Genomic DNA, 25,117 nt, shown 5'->3' on the forward strand with positions numbered 1-25,117 from the left:
TTGATGGGTGAAGTGAGCTGTAATGTGAACATTAAATTGTAAATGTCTATCATAGTAGATTTGCCCTTCAGGAGTCGTGGAGAGCTGGGTCATAACTAGTGTCCTCTCTGAAATAGATAGAAACTCCATTCCTTCACTGCACCTTCTACAGACAGCGTCACCCAGGTTATTTAAAGGGCTTCTCCACCCATTTATACAGTGACCCGCCCGCTACAATACTGCCCATAGCTAGCCAGTTTCCGCTCAGGACCCCTGAAGAGATGGATGACATCCTTTGTAATGGCAGCCATATTGTCACTAGGCTTGCCTACAAACACACATGACTAACATCTGGAAAAGTACTGGGCATGGCAGCGGTCTACAGTGGTGAACTACAAGTCCCATCTATCAGTCTACAGCAGTTAAACATACTTGGCATTTAGGCCCCACCCCAGGAACATCCAGACCCACCTAGAAACGCTCACTTTTGGGCAGGGCTTACACAAGCCCCACCCATTTTCGTCCCTGTGGGAAACTATGATTAAAGGAATTCTTCAGGCAGAATTGAGGCAGTGTTATACTGTCTTGACTCATTCCCTCTGTTATGCTTAATGCAAGGCTGGAGGGGGCGGAGCATGACACAGATTCAGGAACCTGAACCTGAAACTGTATTATGCTCCACCCCCTGTAATCTGTCACATAATAAAAAAAAAATAATAATAATAGTACAGTACAGTACAGACCAAAAGTTTGGACACACCTTCTCATTCAAAGAGTTTTCTTTATTTTCATGACTATGAAGGCATCAAAACTATGAATTACCACATGTGGAATTATATACATAACAAACAAGTGTGAAACAACTGAAAATATGTCATATTCTAGGTTCTTCAAAGTAGCCCCCTTTTGCTTTGATTACTGCTTTGCACACTCTTGGCATTTTCTTGATGAGCTTCAAGAGGTAGTCCCCTGAAATGGTCTTCCAACAGTCTTGAAGGAGTTCCCAGAGATGCTTAGCACTTGTTGGCCCTTTTGCCTTCACTCTGCGGTCCAGCTCACCCCAAACCATCTCGATTGGGTTCAGGTCCGGTGACTGTGGAGGCCAGGTCATCTGGCGCAGCACCCCATCACTCTCCTTCATGGTCAAATAGCCCTTACTTTCAAAGTTTTCCCAATTTTTCGGCTGACTAACTGACCTTCAATTCTTAAAGTAATGATGGCCACTAGTTTTTCTTTACTTAGCTGCTTTTTTCTTGCCATAATACAAATTCTAACAGTCTATTCAGTAGGACTATCAGCTGTGTATCCACCTGACTTCTCCTCAACGCCACTGATGGTCCCAACCCCATTTATAAGGCAAGAAATCCCACTTATTAAACCTGACAGGGCACACCTGTGAAGTGAAAACCATTTCAGGGGACTACCTCTTGAAGCTCATCAAGAGAATGCCAAGAGTGTGCAAAGCAGTAATCAAAGCAAAAGGTGGCTACTTTGAAGAACCTAGAATATGACATATTTTCAGTTGTTTCACACTTGTTTGTTATGTATATAATTCCACATGTGTTAATTCATAGTTTTGTTGCCTTCATAGTCATGAAAATAAAGAAAACTCTTTGAATGAGAAGGTGTGTCCAAACTTTTGGTCTGTACTGTGTGTATATATATATATATATATATATATATATATATATATAACCACTGGCAGCACCACCCTAAAGGAGTGTGGAAAAATAGACGGGTGCAATGTCCAAGTACGGCAAAAGGTGCTTACCCACTTATAGAAAACAAAAATCGGACTGCACTCCAAGCGTTTCTTCAGAGAAGTTTGTTTTTATTCACCCATATGGTGGCAAAAGCGACGTTTCGGCTCAGCCGAAACGTCGCTTTTGCCACCATATGGGTGAATAAAAACAAACTTCTCTGAAGAAACGCTTGGAGTGCAGTCCGATTTTTGTTATATATATATATATATATATATATATATATATATATATATATATATATATAATGTGTGTTTTGGAGTGTGCCTTTAAAGTGATTCTAATCTGAAGTCACATAATTTTTTTCTTTTTATTATAATTTTTTTCCCCCCTGTGTATAATGATTTTTAGTTGCATTATTTAACCAGCATGATGTAGACATCAAGCCCAAAGAAGGGTGCGGGGGATGTGCCACGATTGCGTCATCTGATAGGTCATATCTCGTATTACACTCAGTCAAATGCTTCACAGATGGCTTTTTCAGCGTCCGCTTTACAACCACAATTTAAACAAATACACGGATCTTCCTGCGCGGTGTTTGGTCGGGGAGAGAACTGCAGGGACAGATGAGTTTCCTCCCATGGTGGGTAGCAGGAGGGTAACATGTCCATAAGTGATGAAAAAGGCCTAAAACCTCTCATTTCTAGTGTAGTCTCATCCAGCAGATCCCTTAAAGGGCTGTTCCAGTCACTATAGTAACTTCAGTGGAGAAAGGACTATTTCTTAGTTTGTATTAACACTGCTTTTGCAAAGTCCGTAGAACAAATGACAAGAGTGCGTCTTGGTCTCCATCAGACTGGTATACGTCAACCTTGTGGAATAGTGTGTCTGTTGCACTAATATTTACATGAGCATACAGAAAAGATACCCCATCTCTGGCATACACTGCAAATGCAGTCTGAACACATACTTACCTGCTAGGGGTATTTTTGATGTTTGCGGATTGTATGAGACCTTGAGGGAATACATGGAGGGGGGGGGGGGCTTGCTCTGACAACTGAGAAGACTTGCTGAGACCAGTCTCTTGCTATGACCACTGGAAGAGGGGGATGCTGTGACTTCTGGGGACGTGGATGGTAAGGCCTTTTTTGACTGCTAGGATTGGAGCCAGCCTATTTTGAATACTGGCGGTTTAGGATACACGCTATGAGGGGGCTTGGTTAAGCCAGTTGTGACTACTAGGGAAGTGGGGGAGAGGGTCTTAATGTGACTACTAGGAAGGTTTGGAGGCAGCCTGCAATGACTGGAGAAGTTTTCAGGAGGCCTGCTGTGACTACTAGGAAGGTTTGGAGGCAGCCTGCAATGACTGGAGAAGTTTTCAGGAGGCCTGCTGTGACTACTAGGAAGGTCTGGAGGCAGCCTGCAATGACTGGAGAAGTTTTCAGGAGGCCTGCTGTGACTACTAGGAAGGTTTGGAGGCAGCCTGCAATGACTGGAGAAGTTTTCAGGAGGCCTGCTGTGACTACTAGGGAGAATTGCACTGCAGAAAGGTGAGCCTATTTTAACAACTAGGAAGATATTTAGGCTCTGCTCACACAATCTTCTTTTTTGCTCTGCATTTTTCTTCAGTTCGGATGCGGCAGCAAAAGAAAAGGACAGCATACAGTTAGCTGTCCCCATTCATATGTTGGTTCCACAGCACTGCAAAAAAAAGTTAGAACATGTCCTATTTTGGGCCGTTTTGCGGACAAGAAAAGGCATTGTTACAATGGGTCCACAAAAAACCCACGGATGCAACATCGACGTTATACATATTTTTTGTGGACCACAAAATACATACGGTCATGTGACAGCACCCTTAGGGCTCATGCTCACAAACGTATTTTCTTTCTGTGTCTGTTCCGTTTTTTGTTGTTTTTTTGCGGACCGTATGCGGAACCATTAATTTCAATGGGTCCGCAAAAAAAAAAAAAACGTAAGTTTCTCTGTGTGCATTCCATTTCCATATGTTAGTATTTCCGTTCCTCAAAAAAATAGAACCTGTCCTATTATTGCCCGCATTACGGACAAGGATAGGACTGTTCTATTAGGGACCTGCTGTTTCGTTCCGAAAAATATGGAATGCACACTGATGTCATCCGTATTTTTTGCAGATCAGTTTTTTGCAGACCGCAAAATACATACGGTCGTGTGCATGAGCTCTTATTCTGACTTTCTAGGCAGGGTCATTTGCGTTGTCGCTGTGCACAACTGCACCACTTTTCCTTTGCTGCACAGGTAACGGTTTATCTGCAAGGTAATACTTATTAGAATAGTAGGTGGAGGATTGGAATGACGGACAGCTCTCGTTCTCTTGCTAGGCCTAGATGCAGTTGCAAACAGAGGAACATTGCACTGACAAGTATAGTGTGAAAAGCCCTCACCTGCCACAACTAGGATAGGCCTGGAGGAAGTGGGGAGCTCAGAGTCACACCCCGTGTTAAGTGAGACTCTCTGCTAAGACTCTCGACGTTAACTAGTGTATGCAGAATGACTTCATAAAGTTATATCCAGAAAACCAGCCACCCATTTTTTTTTATCAACAAAAATTTGATAAAATTTTGATGGAAGTGTTCCTTGAAGAGGAACATTTTTAAATGGGAATAATTCTATGACCAGTCACCTAGATTTTGTTTGCATCCCTTTTTAAATGCAGGAAATTCCCTTTTTTTTGAGTCCGTCTACAGAGGACTTTATTATCCCGGGCGGCCTCACCACAATTTCCTGTTACTAATCATAAAAAAGAAAAAAAAAAAGCATGGCCGTCCTTTAGATAGAAGCGTCCCGGTTCATCCCCTGTCACACAGCTGCCTCCATTTAGAAGCAGAGCGTTTTCTGGATATGAAAGTACTATTAATTATACTCTGTTCCTTTTAAAGACTCTGACTTCATCTCTTCAGTGATGAATCACCCTTTTCCAGATACAAGATGCTACTTCAATGGCTTCTCCAGTAAACTAGCAATGTTCTGTTCTGATCACTGTGCGCCTAATGTTTACAGTGCTGAGCAGCTCAGTTTGGGGGCCACAGTCCTGTGGTGGGAGATAATTTCTTGGACCCTTGCACAAGCTGTAAAGCAAATGGGGGGGGGGGGACGACTCTACTGTGCCTTCATTACTGAGAACATCATGGACACTTGGTGCCACATGGAGGCCCTGAGGTTTTCTCTCCATACAGCCGCATGAAATGCATAGGATGGCGGCTGGGTGAAAAAGCCGGAGGAAGTTTAGTGACAACCCATGGAGTGGCTGTCAAGGTGGACATATTCCCTGAAACAGAGATACATTACCAGACAGTTAAACTTAAATGATTTTTCTCAAGGATGTCATAGAGAGAGGTGTCCTCATTTTGGCTTGTCTCTTTAGATGTGTATTCCTCAGTCTGTGGTTGTTGCAAAACTACAACCCCCAGCATGCCTTCATAGCCGGAGACTGGGATTTGTAGTTTTGCAAGAGTTGGAGAACCACAGGTGGGGGACCGCTGCATGAAAAGGCTCCAATTGACTGGACGAGTTACTCCCAATTATAACTCCAACCTCCCCCCAATAATTTCAGAAACTTTTCCTCCCAAACACAGTGCAAAAATACTGGGAGTGGGCTTGAAGATTTTCGGCTATAATCAGGGCAGGGTGACCTTTGCCCTCCCTCCCTGTGATGCATGTTTTCCTTAATTTAACGGTCCTGGCTTCAGAGGATTATTTGCGGCTCAGGGGGCCGTGTGGAGGACTGTAATTGGTTTTGTAAAATAACTACTTGGTCTGGGGGGGGGGGGGGGAGGGGCACAAACTGAACTTTTAAAAAGCTACCTGTGACCTTCTGGTAATTTGCCCCCCTCCCCCCAATCCTGATCATAATCCCGTTTTTTAGGCTTGAGTAAAATGACACCTGGGAAATAAAATTCTTCAGACAGGATTGTGCAGATTCTAAGATGTATGCAGTTGTTTTCCTCTTAAAGGGGAATTTCCCAAAAAACTATCTAAGGACAGCCCCAAAGTCGCTCTCAAGTTTGTCAGTCAGAGAAGCTAATCATCTAGCCCCGTTCTTTTCTATAGAAGACAATAGGTGCTACATATAGAGCCTTGTGTCTTTGAAAGGGGTTATCCAATCCTAGAAAAAGCCACTGAATATACTTAGGCTACTTTCACACTAGCGTTCGGGGCTCCGCTTGTGAGTTCCGTTTGAAGGCTCTCACAAGCGGCCCCGAACGGATCCGTACTGCCCCAATGCATTCTGAGTGGATGTGGATCCGCTCAGAATGCATCAGTTTAGCACCGTTTGGCCTCCGCTCCGCTCAGAAGGCGGACACCCGAACGCAGCTTGCAGCGTTTCCGCCTGGCCGTGCGGAGCCAAACGGATCCGTCCAGACTTACAATGCAAGTCAATGGGGACGGATCTGTTTGACGTTGACACAATATGGTGCAATTTCAAACGGATCCGTCCCCCATTGACTTTCAATGTAAAGTCAGGAGTCCCTATTAATATACCATCAGATCGGTGTTTTCTCCAATCCGATGGTATATTTTAACTTGAAGCGTCCCCATCACCATGGGAACGCCTATATGTTAGAATATACCATCGGATTTGAGTTACATCGTGAAACTCAGATCCGACAGTATATTCTAAACACAGAGGCGTTCCCATGGTGATGGGGACGCTTCAAGTTATAATATACTGAGAACTGTGTACATGACTGCTAGGCAGCAGGGGGCAGACACCCCCCCCCCCCCACCCCCCCTCCTGTATTTAAGTTATTGGTGGCCAGTGCGGCCCCCCTCCCTCTATATTCATCGGTGGCCAGTGCGGATTCCCAGTATTAAATATGACCAGTGCGGCCTCCCCCTCCCTCCCTCCCCAGTATTAAATATGACCAGTGCGGCCTCCCCCTCCCTCTATATTCATTGGTGGCCAGTGCGGATTCCCAGTATTAAATATGACCAGTGCGGCCTCCCCCTCCCTCCCTCACCAGTATTAAATATGACCAGTGCGGCCTCCCCCTCCCTCCCTCCCCAGTATTAAATATGACCAGTGCGGCCTCCCCCTCCCTCTATATTCATTGGTGGCCAGTGCGGATTCCAAGTATTGTGACCAGTGCAGCCTCCCCTCTTCCCCCCCCCCCCCCCATCATTGGTGGCAGCGGAGAGTACCGATCGGAGTCCCAGTTTCGCTGGGGCTCCGATCGGTTACCATGGCAGCCAAGACGCTATTGCAGTCTTGGCTGCCATGGTTACTTAGCAATAAATAGAAGCATTATACTTACCTGAAGAGCTGCGATGTCTGTGTCCGGCTGGGAGCTCCTCCTACTGGTAAGTGACAGGTCTGTGCTATAGGCAATGCGCCGCACAGACCTTTCACTTACCAGTAGGAGGAGCTCCCGGCCGGTCACAGACATCGCAGCTCTTCAGGTAAGTATAATGCTTCTATTTATTGCTAAGTAACCATGGTAGCCAAGACTGCAATAGCGTCTTGGCTGCCATGGTAACCGATCGGAGCCCCAGCGAAACTGGGACTCCGATCGGTACTCTCCGCTGCCACCAATGATGGGGGGGGGGGGGGATTTTAATTAGGGGGGGGGGGGGGAGAGGGGAGGCCGCACTGGTTACAATACTTGGAATCCGCACTGGCCACCAATGAATATAGAGGGAGGGGGAGGCCGCACTGGTCATATTTAATACTAGGGAGGGAGGGGGAGGCCGCACTGGTCATATTTAATACTGGGAATCCGCACTGGCCACCGATGAATATAGAGGGAGGGGGGCCGCACTGGTTACAATTAATACTGGGGAGGGAGGGGGGGCCGCACTGGTCATATTTAATACTGGGAATCCGCACTGGCCACCGATGAATATAGAGGGAGGGGGCCCGCACTGGTTACAATTAATACTGGGGAGGGAGGGGGGGCCGCACTGGCCACCAATAAGTTAAATACAGGAGGAAAAGGGGGGAGGGGGTCTGCTGCCTGGCAGCATCTGCCAGGCAGCAGGGGGCAGTCATGTACACAGTTCTCAGTATATTCTATATTCTAGTATATTCTATATTCATCACCATGGGAACGCTTCTGTGTTTAGAATATACTGTCGGATCTGAGTTTTCCGAAGTGAAAAATCAGATCTGAAATAAACAGTTATGCAGACGGATCCGTTCTGAACGGATGCAAGCGTTTACATTATAGGAGCGGATCCGTCTGTGCAGACACCAGACGGATCCGCTCCTAACGCAAGTGTGAAAGTAGCCTTACCTGGGTCCCCAACTCCCTGCACCGCTCCTGGTCCCCGCACCGCCGCTGCTGCATCCGGTGTCGAGGGTGAGCAGCCAATAGCAGAAGGGGATGAGCCTCCCTAGAATCACCCGTGATGCTAGGGAGGCTCGTCCCCATCACCGCCTGCCATTGGCTGTTCCCCCGCCATCGGATGTTTTAATTCGCACACGGGGAGAAGCAGCAGCGGTGGTGGGGGGGCCCGGCATATTGGGGGGCTTTTTATAGGATTGGATAACCCCTTTAATCTGACACCATACCATGACTACTTTTCTAGAATGCTGAGAACATATATGCACTTTATTTCTACAACCCATGTTATAAATATCCTTGTGGAGTTAAAAGAATCGGACATTTCAATTTCTTGGGACTCTTCCCAGAACCTGCCTGGAAATCATGTAAATTGCAAAAAACAAAAGTTGTACTGATAAAACAAATATTTTTTATGATGAAATTCTGTAGGTGGCCTTAAAGGGGTTTTCCAGTTTGCAGCAACATCCTTTAAAATAATCATTTATTAAGGTAGCTGTAATTTTGTTTTCTTTTACTTTACTTTATTTCTTTTTACCTTTTTATTGCTCCTATTTTCGGTTCTGGGCTGTGGTCACATGACCATGTCCATGCAGCTCCTTCTTATTTTCTGGGATGTCCATGGGCAGTGATAGGGGAGTGTCTATGTAACTAGTTGGGAGGGAGGAGCTATAAACCAGCTGGGGGTTGTTAGGGGCGGTGCTGGGGCAGTGGCAAAGGAAGGAGAAGTGCATCATGGGTTTGGTTGGATACAGGAACAGGAAGTGCTACATACAGGATGAAAACCAGAGTAGTATGATTTATTATTAAATCGCCATTCATTCCATGGTGCTGTACATATGAGGGGTATACCTAATACAAAACGATTGCAATAAGCATGAATAGGACAAGTTGCAAACTGGTACAGAAGGAGAGAGGGCCCAGCCCGCCAGGGCTTCCAATCTACAAGGTATGGAGGAAGGACACAGTAGGTGAGGGTGAAGCTGGTCATAGAGGTAAAGCAGCAGCAGGTCTCTCTCTAGGTTGTAGGCTTGTCTGAAGAGGTGGGGTTTCAGGTTTCTTTTGAAGGTTTTCACTGAAGGTGAGTCTGATATGTTGGGTAGAGAGTTCCAGAGCATGGGGGATGCACGGGAGAAATCTTGTAGGCGATTGTGGGAAGAGATAAGAGGAGAGTAGAGAAGGAGGTCTTGTGCGGATTGGAGATTACTTGTGGGGATGTATCGGGAAAGTAGCTCAGAGATGTAGGGAGCGGACAGGTTATGGACGGCCTTGTATGTATTTGTTAGTATTTGAAACTGAATTTACTAGGCAAAAGGGTGCCAATGAAGGGATTGGCAGAGGAGTAATTGGGAGGTGGATTAGTCGGGCAACATTGTTGCAGATAGTTTGGAGGGGTGCGAGGGTCATAGATGGGAGGAATGTGCGAATCCAAGAGAGATTTTTGAGTTGGAGGTGGAAAGAGTTTGGATGTGCAGTTTGAAGGACAAAACATAATCAAAGGTTACTCCAAGGTACCCTACTATATTGTACCCAATACTTCCCTTAATCCTTATTATATCTTTATCCAGAAGTTTAAGGTTGATTTTTATCCTGTCCTATATAATGCATTTTGGGGGGAAGAGACAAGTGGCTGCCAGGAAACAAATAATTGCATTCAGCCAGAGGTGAACATCCCCTTTAATTCCACACTATTACATGGACAGATCCTGACAGTCTTTCTCCACCCTTCTATATGAGATGCCAATACTTCCCACGTGCAGTATGCTCCGTCTGTGAGATCTGACATCCGCCTGCCATGTTTTCACAAATTTATGTGATGCCGGAGCCTCAGTGTTTTGGCTGTGAAGAGTATTTGTTTTTAATGAAAGGCAGTTATTGGAGCTGTGCCTTTATTGTGCTGGAGAGAAATGACTCTTGTATAACTTCTTTCTAATTAATTTTTAATTTTCCGGGAATGTCCTGGCTATGCCATTACAATACCATATTGGTGCCATCTCATAGTTGCTTTGGAAAATAATATGTTGTAAAGGATAGAGCAGTCATATGACCTACAAAACTATAAAGCGTTATGATTTGCATAGACTCCCAGTTAATAGACTGTACGGTGTGAACCAGTGATCAAACAGCGCCATCTGCTGGCAGTGTTTGCTTTTATTTTTCTCTATCACACTAGGCCTGGAGTAGATGGGAAGAACTGGGACACAGTGATCCCTGGAAGTTGTAGTTTTGCTACAGCCACAGGTTGGGAATGACACTGCTCTACATAGTAAGAGTAATAACATATATATATATATATATATATATATATATATATATATATATATATATATATATATATATATATATATATATATATATAATGTGTTATTTTGCTTTCTCTTGTACTGATTTTGAGTTAAATTATGTTTCTATCGCCGTTCAGAATTGTGTTTATTTCAGATCACCAGGGAACGGTGTGTGGTGGGTACTCAGACGCCTGTTACAATTAGTTTCTATTCACATCTATAAAGCAGTTTAGAACAGGAGCAATGATACTGTGCCAAAATGGTTGTAAGACTAATCCATACAGTGGCTGACTGATACCATTCACTTATATTGGGCTCCACTGGGGATTTGTCAAGATTCCTATTGTACCTGGGGCGTCAAAGGCAACAAGAATCTTGACTGAAGCCCAACATGCCATTAGTACCAAGCTGTTTGGTCCCATGTCTGACAACAGGGTGGTGCTTTACAGCTGTCTGTTTCCAAGGACAACCAAAATAATGTTGGAATAGGTTTCGGGTGTATCCGGAGCGTGGGGGGTGGCTCAAGGCTGTGGATGATAGAAGGGGACAGCTGAGAATTTAAAGGGGTTCTCCGAGAATTAAGAAAATGAAAATACATAAATATTACGTCATTATAAATATATTCCCAAATACCTTACATTAGTTATAATGGCTCATTTTGACTGGGGAGCAATCATTAGGAGAAAAAAAATGGCCGCCGTCCTGTTAGTACACACAAAACCTGTCCTAATCACACAGGAGGACAAGTTACTACACAACACTGTGGTAAAGAGCTCTGCTTGTCAGGGATTATGATCCGGAATACAGCTGATAAGATATTGAACCGAATCTATGTGGGAATGGAGTTCATGAGCAGATGTACAGAGAGGAGGTGGGGGATGTGGTAATGAGCAGCAGGTCTTGTATGCAGTCTCCATTACTATAGCCCCACATTACCACAGTGTGTCCTGTCCGTCCTCTCTGTACTTCATGTCTCCTCATCAACTCCATTCCTACAGAGATTCAGTTGAAGATCTTCTCATCTGTATTCAGGATCTTAATCCCTGACAAGTAGGAGAGAAGGATGAGGCAGCTCTTTACCTCAGTGTACTGAAGTAACTTGTCCACCTGTTTGATTAGGACAGGTTTTGTGAGTACTAATAGGACAGCGGCCATTTTGTTTCTCCTAATGATTGCTCCCTAGACAAAACGATCCATTATAACTAATGAAAGGTATTTATGAATATATTTATAATAAAGTAATATTTACGTATTTTCATTTTCTTAATTCCCGGAGAACCCCTTTAATGGAGATCACTGAGGGAAGCGTGGTTGTGGACTAGGAGCTCCATTCTAAGCCTTCCCATAGGCCCCTTGGTCACTTATTAATCCAAATACATTTATTTTGTTCATCAATGAACCCTTTTTATTTTGCAGGTCGCACAGGAAGATACACTTTGATAGAAAAATGGAGAGACTCGGAGAGGCACCTGGCTCCTCATGAGAACCCAGTGATCTCTCTAAATAAGTGGGGACAATACGCAAGTGATGTGCAGCTTATTCTGAGGCGTACCGGGCCGTCTCTTGGTGAACGTCCTACGTCAGACAGCATTGCCCATGTGCCTGAAAGGAACTTGTATAGGCAAAGTCTGCCCCCTCTGGCCAAACTGAGGCCACAAAATGATAAATCCATAAAGAGGCGTGAACCAAAGAGGAAATCTTTAACTTTTACCGGTGGAGCCAAAGGACTTATAGACATTTTCGGTAAAGGCAAAGAGTCTGAATTTAAGCAAAAGCTGCTTAATAACTATAAGACGACAGGCGAGGACTTAAAGAAACTCATCCACTTACAGTCTGAAAAGCTCTTGACCCTCGAAAAGCAACTGGACTCCAGCAACGATGAGGTGCTATATTGGGAGCAGAAGTACAAGTCCGGCTTGGAGGAGGAAATCGACAAGTGGGAGCAAAAGATCAAAAGGAACGATGTGGAGATCGGGGAAGAGGAGTTCTGGGAGAACGAGTTCCAGATTGAGGTGGAAAATGAAAAACAACTCAAGGAACAACTCCAGGAGATGACCCAGCGCATGCTTCAATGTGAGAACCAGCTGAAGGACTACCAGAGCCAAATCCAGAATATCGAAAGTGGGATTGAGGCCGAGCGGTTGCAGATGGTTGTACAAGAGGCCCAAATTAATGAGGAAATTGTCAGGGGCAAGATTGAGAAGATCAGAGGGGAGCTGGAGATCCAGGGGCAGGAAAGTATACGGCTGGACAACGGCGCCAAGGCTGTAGATCGGTCGCTGGGACAGTCTGCAAAAAGGTTGTTGGTAAGTAGATATGTAGATTGATTCAGTAGTCCAGGAAAGCTGGGTGGTAATGGTGCCTGTTACAGGCCATTTTCACCTTGGTGAACAAAACAAAAAAACTACGGATGATTTTTCTTTTTACAGCTCCTATGCAGAGTGATATGCCTCCAGCCTACAGGTAGTAGATAAGAGAAACACATGAGCGCAGGGGAAGGAACAGGATCTTGTGTATACAGCTCCTATGCAGACCTGTGTGTCTCCATGTTACAGACTACAAACCAACCCTAATGTAGTCTGATTCTCCTACTCCACAGGACAGATTTCTTAAGTTTGGGGTTTCATCCCCCAGCCATATGCCTCATTCACACATCAGTGTTTGGTCAGTGATTTACATCAGTGACTGTGATCCAAAACCAGGATTGGAGCCTCCACAGACCTCAGGTATAAGGGAAAGATCTGCTCCTGTTCTGTATTTAGAGCCGCACCTGGTTTTGGCCCTCAATCACTGGTGGAAATCCCTGACGTGTCAATGAGGAATTAAATTGATGTTTATTGTAGTTAATGCACCAAAGTCATTGAAAGTCACATGCCTCTTAATAAATTTGGGTTTTCCTCATTTCAAAAATTGAAATCTATGCCTGCTATAAGTACCGGCCTGGATTTACCATATTTGCTCCAGTTTCTGAGGTAATTTATAATAAACCTGTTGGACTGAAGGTGGCCCAGTCCCCTACCAGTTAAACCTGGCCAAAAAGAATTGCAATTTTGGCCTGCACCAAAATCTCCAACTGTTTTACACCACAATAGTGGAGCAAAGATGCTGATAAGAGTTCCCCAGTAACTCCCATTCCTCCACAGTACTTTGGAATTGGGAAGTAGGGGGGCAGAGGGGATGGAGTAACACTACATGGAGGAGTTCAGTGTATGGACCATATGTAGTACACTCCACCTACTGGGGTTTCAGGCATTTTATTGTTTAACTGTGTCGGGACGGGTGATTTGGGGCTTTGTATATGAAAAACGAAACTCTGGTCACTATAAAGTTAAATAAAAAAATAATCAGCACAGAATTATGGAGCTATTAATAAAGAAAATGGTGTTCAATGCTGGGCATTTGGTTGTCACTCTTCAAATCTATGTATTTTACTTTTCTCATTTCTGCCTTGCTGCAGGAGCGGGAGCAGGAACTTGAACAGTTGACCAAAGAACTCCGACAAGTGAATCTCCAGCAGTTTATCCAGCAGACTGGAACCAAGGTTACGGTACTGCCCGCTGAGCCCAGCGAAACTGAATTTACACAGCCAGAAAAAGGTACAGCTGCTTCAGGTCATCCTGATCCTTCTCAGCTTTTTGTAGTGCAGACATATCGCCCAGTGTGAGCAGCACAATGTCTTAGTGGAGACCATGGGACCAGATCACACAGAGTAAGGCATTATTCACACCTCAGTGTCCATGTTCTCCAGCACACGTATTTATTAATTTTAATGTGTTTTCACACATCCATGTTTTGGCACGGCCTATGGTTTTAACACAGAAGCATGCTCTATTTTTTTTATTATTATTTTTTTTTGGTTCGTTTTTACAGATACAATTCACTGAAAAAAATGCACCAAAATGATACGCAATTGACAATACTAGCTAATTCCTCAGGCCGATGTTAAAAGCTGAAAACTTTGCCAATATGTTCCAGTCAGGAACATATCGGAGCCCCTCATGCACCACGTCACGGTGTCTCAGCACGCATGGGGTCCTACCACTAAACTGCCTTCACACCCATTATAGTCTATAGATCTGTGAGAAACACAGACCCAACACAGACGCCATCAGTCTTTCATCCGTATTTCATGGACTGTTTTTATAGGAGATGCTCTGAAATTTAAATCAATTGCTGACCATCTTATCATGGATTTCGACACAGACGTGTGAATAAGGCCTAAGGCTGCTTTCAGGCAGACATAGTATGGCCATATTTTGCCGTCAGTCCCATCCCCAGTGGTTCTACTGAACTGAGCTTTAGGGTACGGCCCCATTAATAAATGGGGGTTGTGCCAAGTTTTTAAGTTATCCCCTATCCACAGAATAGGGGATAACTAGCTGATCGCTGAGGAGTCCAGCTGCTGGAACCCCCAATAGTCACAAGAACGGTAGTTCCATTCCCCAGTTCTGATGGAGCGGCAGGTCTTGCATGTGCACCGCCACTCCATTCATTCTCTATGGGAGCGCCAGAGTTAGCAAAGTACAGCGATTGGATAGGGCATAACTTAAAAACTTTGTCACCGTTTGTTCAATCACATTACTGGGGCTGTGCAAAGTATAAACTGCTAGTGGTGCATGGTCAATGAGCAGACAACCAAGGAGGTGAACCACTTATTTTGCGATCTGAAGATCGTCCTGTGTCACTCCAAGCTCTTTGAACTTGGACCTGTAGTTCAGCCAAGATGGTTGTTGACTGCTGTACATGGGAGATCCATCACCCCATCCAGTCCCAGACATTCCTGATGGGTGAGAGATCTGGTGATTGAGCTGGACACGGGAGCTGCTGGGTATTCTGCAGAGCACGCAGTGTGTGGGCGGATATTATCTTCTTGGAACACCACGTCTCCTGAGTCACAAAAGGCAGTAGGACTGGTTCCACAATGTCCTGGACATACTGAAGGCTGGTGCATGTTCCCTCCACGAATATCAGATTGAAACGGCCATGGTAGCGAATAGCGCCTCACACCATGGCACCTGGTGATGGTTCTGTGTGTCTTTGAACTATGCATGGTGGTAGTAGGTGTTTTTCAGCTCTCCTGCGAACTTCTGATGTGGCCAACAATGAAAAACTATAATGTTCAGTGTTGAAAGGAGGTTCTGCCATGGTATTAGTGTCTCATCGGCGTTTACAGGAGAGCACCACTAGCAGTTTATACTTTGTCGATCTCAGTTCAATTGTATCAAGTTTTTCAGGTGTTTCTTATTTTTTCAATTTCCGGTAGTGTAAAATGAATGCAGTGCCTCTTGTGGACAGTAGGTGTCATTATTTTTTGCAATATTAGAATTGTTTTATTTAAAATTTTTTATTTGTTTCCTCAGAGCCAGCATTCCAGTCAGGGTCTCTAAAACGGCCCGTGACCTCAAGACAACTTCCAAGTAACCTAAGGATCCTCCAGAACGCCTTGTCATCAGGCTTCAACCCAGAGGGCATCTACGTATAACTACACGTTGCTTTCAGATGGACTTTACAAAAGGCCGGCTGTGGACATTTCTTACATTTCTATAAAACCTACCTTGAAGAGTAGAGCGTTCTCTTCGTCATCATTCACTTCAGGCTTTAGAAGTGTTGAAACATGTCCTGCCCCCCTCTGCTCCTGGAGCCATTATTTGTGCGACTCTTTGTGAGGAAACCACAGATGGAAGCCGATATCAAGCAATATGACATTGCTGAGGTGTTAACCTGAGGTTGACGCTTTTATTCTATTTCCTTTTTGAATACAATTTTTGAAGTATTATTTGATATGGAATGAAAGACTGACTGGAAACGTCTACAAAAGGGTTAAAAGTCATATAAATATATAAATATATTTTTTCCATCAGCTCATGAATTTGGTATCTCATACCAATGATAAGACAATACTGTATTTGTTATATATCTTATGTCCAGTATTTCATTGTACTTTTATTTTCTGCGCAATCATCCACCGGAACAGTGTTACTATGAAGCACATAGAAACTTTTTCATGCGTTTGTTCAGTGTAAGCTTCATTTAAAGTAGGGATGACAGTATTAAATCCTGATGGGCACAATGATGGTAGTATATTCCAGTCTAGTACCTAGGGGACTTGCTGGTCAGATATATATATATTTTTTTTTTTTTGTTGGGCTGTCAAGCGTTCTGGTCCAAAAAATGAAGACCCTTGGGAAAATTTACTAAGTAAAATTGCTCCAAAAAAGCTGGCGTAGGAAAGGGGCATGGCTAAGCAGAGTTATAACGCGCGCCCCATTATTTGGACACAAGCGTGGCGTAAGGAAAAGTTTCTAACTTACCTAGCAAAATGTGCCATATTGATAAATTTTGAGCCGTTTCTGCCTGCCTCATCTAGATTTATATTATCTAAATGTTGGAAAGTAATAAAAACTCTGCCCCAGTATAATTGCCCAACTTTCAGGACTCCAGTCTGGTACTGTACGTCTGGGTGCCAGATTATTGGACTTTTAGTGTATTTGGCTCCAAATGGATTTTTCTTTATTTGGAATTATGAGGGTAGCTAACACTTCCAAGCTGTTCCATATTGTAAGGACCATTTTTCATTATTGGCCCCTTCAATAAGGTGGGCAAGAGTAATGTACCTACTAATGTACCTGCTATAGGACCAGTAGCCAACACTAGCTGAAGCTCAGTACAAAGTGATTTTTAAAGCTTCCATTAATTCCAGTGGCAACTGTATAAATTAATATGCACTAGGCTCCCCCTAGTGGTGGCTGCAGGCAGCCAGGATATTCATGTGCTGAAGGGTAGCTGGAAACAGAGCTGTATAGGGGAGACTTATCCTTGTATTTATGGCAGTTGACTGGTGTAAATACATTGAGAAAGTGTTTTTCATACATAGAAGTCAGGAAAAGTTGGTGAGGCGGAGTACGATTTTATTTGATTTTTTTCTCCACTTTATAAGGGAAAAAAACCTTTACATTTGTCAGAAATGTCATGGGGATGGGGAGAGGCATACAAAATTCTGGAGCCCTTTGCAATGTTTCTCCGCCCCTGATGGGGCTGATCAAAAAAGGGGTGGCCCAAGGGAACCAAGGCAGGTCTTGAGGCATCTTGCTATTGGTTCTGGAAATATCCCAATTTTCCAATGGGGAATGTGACCCAGACAGGCCCATGAGAGTCCTTCCCAAAATGTGTCTGCCTTATTCCCAAGGGATTTTTTTTATAGTAATATTATACCACACAGAACCATTAACGCTAACAATTTATAGTATGATTCTTTTCCTTTGGCACTGATCATAAATTATTCTGGATTATCAACCCAAAATAGAAGTAAGTCTTTATGTTGGTATATGATAAGTGAAGCCATGGAACCCCTTCTGTCTGCTTTGGATCTTTAAGATTCCAAGTTATCAGAATGTCTGGAGAATCGAATGCTGGATTATGGGATGAAATGAACACTCCAGCTCATTATTTCTATCCACTCTAGAATGTAGTTCTATACATTCATATGTATTGTTGCCAAACAGCGGACAATCTGCTTGCTCCTTCCCGGAGCTCGGAGAGACCCCGCAAAGGTTTGAAGCGTATCATGTAGCTAATGATGACTAGGTGGTCGTATCCGGGGAGGAGTCCGAGTGCATGGAAGAAGTATTCACGCACAGTGTGATCCACTAGAAAGGCACAATAGCTTTATGAGGTCAGAATGTGGACACGTTTTGTATATGTATTTTTACCACGTTTTTCACATTTCTAATGAAATGAAGGGTGTATTGTATTCTACATTCCTAGAGCTTTGCGCTAGCACCTGGTTTTTGTTTATATATTACCAGGCATCCATTTTGTGCTGATCAATTCAAAATGGCTTCCTTTATGGGGATAGTATGTTACAGTGCAGGACTAATATATGGGACCTGCAGGTTACTTGTATGTATGGTTATGCACACTTTTTCTTTTATTTATTTTCCCTGCTAGCCCAATTAAAAGGTCCAGTCTGTTTAGTGAGAAAACTTAAAGGGCTTGTCCAGCTTTATGGCCATTTTGAAGTAGCCCCAGCAGCATATTGTACCTAGTGACAAATACTTACCAGCTTCCTGCCCTTCTGGCACCGTGGCTCCATTCCCCAACCTTCTGATCCCTGGCCTGTAAACGTCCATACAGGGTCACTTGTGCCACTGCAGCCAATGAGTGGCTTCAGTGGTGACACTTCTCCAAGCGGCACCTCACTGCTGGTTCACATGCTGTGTAGTGACAGGTCATTGAGTCCAATTGTTGGCTACAGCGTTAGCCAGCCGGACCTCATCCAGACGTTTACAGACCAGGGACCAGAACTCTCTGCTGGGGCTACTTAAAATGGCCATAAGTCTGGAAAACCCATTTAAAGTGATTTTCCAGGACTTTATATTTAATGTCACATACTTGCCAACATATAAAAGGGGAATATAGGGGCATTTAAGGCCCACCCCTTAAACCATCTAGGAGCACTCACAAAACACCCACTTTGTGGTGGGGCTTACCTAAGCCCTACTTTTTTTGCAGAACTTTTCTCATCAGGAGTAGTGAGAATATTCTGCCCAGGGCAGGGCTTCACTGTGATGTGCTCTTTGTATTGAGCTTATCACAGCCCCTCCCCTCTGCTCAGTGGCTTATTTGGAGGGGCTGTGAAAAATGAAGCTCTGCCGGGGCAGAATATTCTCACTACTCCTGATGAGAAAAGTTTTAAGGTGTATGACCACATGTTGCAATTTGCAGAAAAAAATGTGTCAATAACCGCAATTATGGCTCCATTCACATGACCATATTTTTGATCATCCTCATTTGCTCCGCATTTTTTGCAAGGATCAGAGGAGGACCCGTTCATTACGGGGACACAAAAAATGCGTACACTGTGTGCTGTCCGCAACCGTATGTCCGTTCCACAGTCCCACAAAAAAAAGATAGAACATGTCCTAGTCTTGTCCGTTTTACTAACATGAATAGACATTGTTACAATGGGTCCGCAATAAAAAAAAACGGCTGCAGCGCAAACATCACACGTATTTTTGGCGGATCCAAGTTTTGTGAACCGCAAAATGCATACGGTCGTGTGAATGAGACATAAGGGTCGGTTCACTTTGTGGCAGTTTTTTGAGCAAGGGAATGAAAAATCTAAAGGAAAGACTTCTACTTTGTCCTGCTGGATCCACTTCCTGCATTGGCTCAAAAAACTGTTCCAGTATAAGCCAAAAAAAGCTTTGTGAGCCCACCTCCGCACATGAAACGGTGTAAGCCAGTCTGAGAAGATGTGACCAATGCTAGTGACATACAGGTTTTTCAAAACTAGTGCTAAGGAAAACTGGCTTAGTTGCCCCTAGCAACCAATCAGATTGATCCTTTCATTATCCAAAGTAGCTCTGAAAATGGAAGGTGGAATCTGATTGGTTGCTATGGGCAGCTAAGCCAGTTCTACTTTACACCAGCTTTGATAAATCTCCCCGATGCATTGAGTGTAAATGTATGTGTGAGTCTTATGGCAATAATAATAGTTAGCTGTGTCAGGCCGCACTCACATGAGAATGATTTTTAATTTTGTGTTTAATTGAAAAAAAAATCTCTGGTAAAAACAATATAAGTGAATGCAGTCTAAAAGGTGGCACATAGATAAATTGGTGGCAGCCATTTTGAGATGTGATGGTTCTAATTGACTTATAATGGGGTCTTGACAGGATTCCAGTATGGAAACAGTTTGGCAAGAATTGTGGACAAAGGTGCCATCAAACATACTGGATCTCCAGTTGGAAAGTGGATGGCACAAATGTGAACAAAGCCTAAAGAGACACTGCATCGTTGACATTACTAGTTACTCCCTAGTCTATGAATCGGCCAGTCAACAAAATGGCTCCTGCTACTGTACAGGTGAAACTCGAAAAATTTGAATATCGGGCAAAGTTCATCTATTTCAGTAATGCAACCTAAAAGGTGAAACTAATATAGAAGATAGAATCATTACATTTAAAGCGAGATATTTCAAGCTTTTTTTGTTATAATTTGGATGATTATGGCTTATAGCTTATGAAACCCCAAAGTCTCAATTTTGAGGTCCCCTTTGCTCAGGGGATATGGATTAATTAGCTGACTAGAGTGTGACACTTTGAGCCTAGAATATTGAACCTTTTGACTAAATTCAAATTTTAAGATGCATTAATGCAACTCCTTTTAATTTGCATTACTAAAATAAATGGACTTTTGCACGATATTCTAATTTTTCGAGTTTCATCTGTATGTATGTAAGTGTCTGCACTTATGGAAGGAAATGTACTTGTTATATGAATTGTGAATGGACTTTCGTGCATTGTAATTGGATGACGCTATATGCAGTATACATAGAATTAGGTGACTGCAACTATGGACATGCTCAGAAACTGTGAAGAAACTTAAAGGGGACCTGTCATCAACTTTATGCTGACCTCACTGAGGGCAGTATAAAGTAGTGACAGAAATGCTGATATCAGCGATGTGTCACTCATGAGCTAAACGTTAGTGGTTGCTGAGAACCAGCATCATAATCATTGCAGCCCGGGCCTGTAAAAGAGTCAAGTCTACCTGAGAAGAGTCCTGGTTATTATAATCTCCTGCGCTCCTCGCCCACCTGCTGATGATTGGCAGTTCTCTCCTAGAGACAAAGGGAGAAAACCAGGTAGAAGACTGTCAGTCATCGGCAGGTGGGCGAGGAGAGCAGGAATTCATGAATAGCCAGGACTCTTCTCAGGTGGCCGGGACTCTTTTCCAGGCCCAGTCTGCAATGGTTGTGATGTTGGTTCTCGGCAACCACTTACTTTTAACTTTTAAATGACAGACCGCTGACATCAACTCCCCTGTCTCTACTTTATACTGCCGTTAGTATGGGCAGCATAAAGGTGATGACAGGTTCCCTTTAAACTCTGCTTTGCTTCAATGCAAGCCCTGTATTATATGTAATTATCTATTTTCTGTTAACGATATCTATTTTCTGATTTTACCCACACATTGTTACTTGCTAAGAAATGCAGCAAAAATATGGATTTGTTGCATACAATATATTCCTGCACATTTTGAGAAACCCGTCTCCTGTCTTTTTTTTATTAATTCCCTGGAATGTACTTCATCAGGATTACGCCAATGCTTGCTTAAAGGAGTTATCCAACAAAAATGATCACCTATCCACGGGCTTGTGGGGGGCTCTGGCCACTGGGACCCCCACAATCCTGAGAATGAGGGGTCCCCTCTCTGAACGGAGCAGCAGTGTGCATGTCGGCCCACCACTCCGTTTACTTCTATGGGGCTGACATAGACAGCACTCTGTCAGCCTCATAGTAGTGACTGGAAGTGGTGGACTGACCTGAAAACTGCTGCCCCATTCAGAGAGGGATCTGTGGATAGATGATAAATCATTTTTGTGGGATAACTCTTTTAAAGGATTTGTCCCAAGATCTGATCTACCAGGGTGTGACCACTGGGAGCCCCACCAGTCACAAGAATGGATGAAGTGAGCTCCCCAAATTAATGGAGTGACAGTCCACGCTGTCTCTATGGGATTGCCATCTCCTGCGGTCCAATAAATGTGTATCTTGGGACACATCCCTAAATAAGGTGCTACAAAGAAAAACCTAGGACACAATGGCAAAACACAGGCCCAACCACCCACCGAGTACTATAAACAATGTACTGCTTTTTAAAGGGGTTGGACAATCCCTGTTGTCGACTTATTAGAAGCGTTCCTTGACAGTGACCTGATGACAGAATGACCCCCATCAATCAGTTGTAATCTGTGGGACAAAATAGGGGTGGTTGGCACTCCACTTTAAGACCCTGTGCTCAGTGATGGGGTAAAAACCCAGTAGAATCAGCATTTGAAGAATCACGGCACTCGAGATTTCAATAAAATGATGTTTATTCCAGCCTTAAGATGCACATATAGAAATCACAGTCAACTGTTTTGCTATATAATTTTTCTAAGTTTTTATTAACTAACCCACATAATTCAGGGGCTTACACGTTTACTATTATGTAATATATTCCCTCCAGGTCTGATCTCTTATTTTATTCTATAACTCTATATGTTTGGTTAGTGGTTCACAGCCTGGATATAAAAAAAAATATATATATATATATATATATATATATATATATATATAATAAATCATATAATGGAAAGTCACACAGGACTATATGGAACAAAACTAACAAAATTACAAAAAATACAAGTTTAAATTGCGTGAAGAATGAATGTATCACAAAATAATATATCAGTAATGTATCATGATTCTAATCTTGTGCAGATCAAGTTATTATATTGAAAGACATTGTCATCACTTGATAAATATAGTGGATTTAATAAGACAGAGACATTACGCCACGCAACAAAAAAAAATAATTTTCGTCTGCTACTGGGCAAAAACCATTTGTCCTATACTAAATCGAGTGTGCGGATTACAAATCCGAAGTCAGAATTGTTGTAACGCGTCACGAAATTTTGCTATGCATAAGTATGCCTAAATGAGCACTTGGAAAACATTGAATAATTTTGAACAGAACGAGTTTTACTCCAACAATTACCTGATCTACATCAGAGTTTGCGTAGTAAACAGTGTATGAAAATTTTATGGAATAACAAAATTTCAAAGTCTCGTTTTTCAGTTTAAAAGTCTTACTTGAGCAAGGCCCAGTACTGTTAAAAGTGCTTCAGGCATCTGTTTTTGCGTTTTGTGAACGGTCAAATTTTCCGTTGCAAACACCAGCAGTTTTCCCCCATCATGTTGGGATTCCAGCAGCCTTGATACCTGTTCTCCATTGTAGAAATATCTTTATGGAACCGCTCTCCATGTTCGTCACTTACGTGTCCCAAATTGGGTAGGAAAAAGTCAAGATGGGAATGTAAGAAATGCAGTTTCAGTGACATTCGGCAGCCAAGTTGTTCATATGCTGTAAGCATGTGGTCTACTAATTCAGCATAGTTAGCAGCTCGTCTGTTCCCAAGGAAGTTCTGCACTACTAGTACAAATGCATCCCAAGCTGCAAGACGCACTTGCTTTGTCAGATTCTTGCGCTGATCATAAGTAGTGTTTGCCACATATGTAGCAGAAATTGTCTGGATCGTTAACACATTTGCGTTTATCCATCTTAAGATTCAAAACTGATAGCACTATAACAGATCACTTTATCAAAATCTGTCCAGCCTGCCTTATATACTTACTGCTGACATCAGCCTGAGTGCGTCCGGACAGGTCTGGACATATCCATTGGAATATCTCCAATATAATGCATTAATATTATAACTGAATAGGCTTTGCATGTACTTAACCCTTTAAGGACCTCCGCCGTACATGTTCCCCAAACATGGTGCACGCTCACACGTGCGGCAGGTGCCATAGCCCCTGGGTTTCTGCTATTTTAAATAGCAGAGACCCGCAGCACATGTATGCGATCCCTTTCAGATGCCGTGGTCAAACTTCCGCTCCGGTAACAGCGTTCCCGGCTGAGATCGGGGAACCTGTTACATTGATCTAATAGGCTGAAGCCTCAAGCAGGCTTCGGTGCCTATTAGTTGACTATACCAATACAGGCCACTAGGTGGCAGCATTGTATTGGTATAGTGCAAATGAAGTTTTCAATGGTGTTTATATAGACATCAATGAACACAATAGGCAATCTAATGATTGCCAGTTATTGTCACCCAAGGTGACATTAAAAAAAAGTTTTTGCAAATACCGGTATATAAAAAAAAAAAAAAAAAAAGTTCAAATCACCCTCCTTTCCTTAAAATAAAGATACTTAAACAATAAAAAAAATAAACATCATGTGCATCGCCGCGTGCGAAAATGCCCATACTATTAAAATATAACAATATTGATGGCATACGACAAATTGTGTAATGGGAAAAAAAAATAAAAACTGACAATTTGCCATTTTTTGGCACTTCAACTACCCAATAATTTTTTTATAAAAAGTGATCAAAAAGTTGCACACACTTCAAATTGAAAGAACGGATTGTCCCGCAAAAAATGAGCCCTCACACAGCCCCGTACACAACTACAAAAAAGTTATAGGGGTCAGAATATGGTTTTAATACTGGAAAAAACTTTATTTTTTTATAACGCAAGAAAAATTACACACGTGTGGTATCGTTGTAACCAAACTGACCTGGACAATGAAGATAACAGGTCAATTTTACCACATAATGTACAGTGTAAAAATAAATAAAAACCTTTTATCAGATTGGCGTTTTTTCCCAGTTCTATCCCATTTGGAACTTTTTCCCCGCTTCCTACTACATGGTATGCAACCGTAAACGGTGCCGTTAGAAAGTACAACTTGTCCTGCAAAAATAAGCCCTCATAAGGCTATGTGAATGGAAAAATTAAAAAGTTAGGACTATGGGAAGGCGGGGAGTGAAAAACGAAAACGCAAAAATGGAAAATCCCAGGGTCCTTAAGGGGTTAAAATCTAGACGTGTCAGGCAAATTCCGAGTTCATATTTGGAATCAGCGTGCTCATTTTAGTAATCATATGTTTTTCTCTCATTTTTTGCACGGTGTAATAAGGGTTTAGGTTGGAATCCAAAATGTAATGAGGCTATAAGGGTCCAAGCCTGTATGTGTCATTGCTAATGGAGAAAACATAAGATATAGAAATATACCGTATTTTTAGCTTTATAAGACACACTTTTTCCTCCCCAAAAGTGGGGGGGAAATGACCGTGCAAAACCAAAAACTGTTTCCCTATACTCACTGCGTAAGCAATCCAGTATCACCTTTAGCGGAACCAATAAAGATACATAGATCAAATCCTAAATAACAAATTATAACTCCATAGTCAGTTGTAGTTCAAATAATACTCAATTTTA

At 42.9% G+C, this 25,117-nt stretch overlaps 1 protein-coding gene across 2 annotated transcripts in view; it reads left to right on the plus strand.

Annotated features, from left to right (window-relative positions):
* Positions 1 to 17,148, plus strand: part of RASSF8 (Ras association domain family member 8) — a 61,307-nt gene extending 44,159 nt beyond the window's left edge. Inside the window, exons 3-5 of one of the 2 annotated variants that reach the window (XM_040435580.1) lie at positions 11,701 to 12,590; positions 13,742 to 13,880; positions 15,645 to 17,148. In XM_040435580.1, coding sequence (XP_040291514.1) covers positions 11,701 to 12,590; positions 13,742 to 13,880; positions 15,645 to 15,766 — 1,151 coding nt within the window. In that variant the 3' untranslated portion in view covers positions 15,767 to 17,148. Of the gene's footprint in view, positions 1 to 11,700; positions 12,591 to 12,713; positions 13,881 to 15,644 lie in introns of those variants that run through there. The other variant, XM_040435587.1, reaches the window with a different exon arrangement.
* Positions 17,149 to 25,117: the final 7,969 nt, after the last annotated feature.

This window comes from Bufo bufo, chromosome 1 (genome assembly GCF_905171765.1).
Source record: "Bufo bufo chromosome 1, aBufBuf1.1, whole genome shotgun sequence".
Taxonomy (NCBI): domain Eukaryota; kingdom Metazoa; phylum Chordata; class Amphibia; order Anura; family Bufonidae; genus Bufo; species Bufo bufo.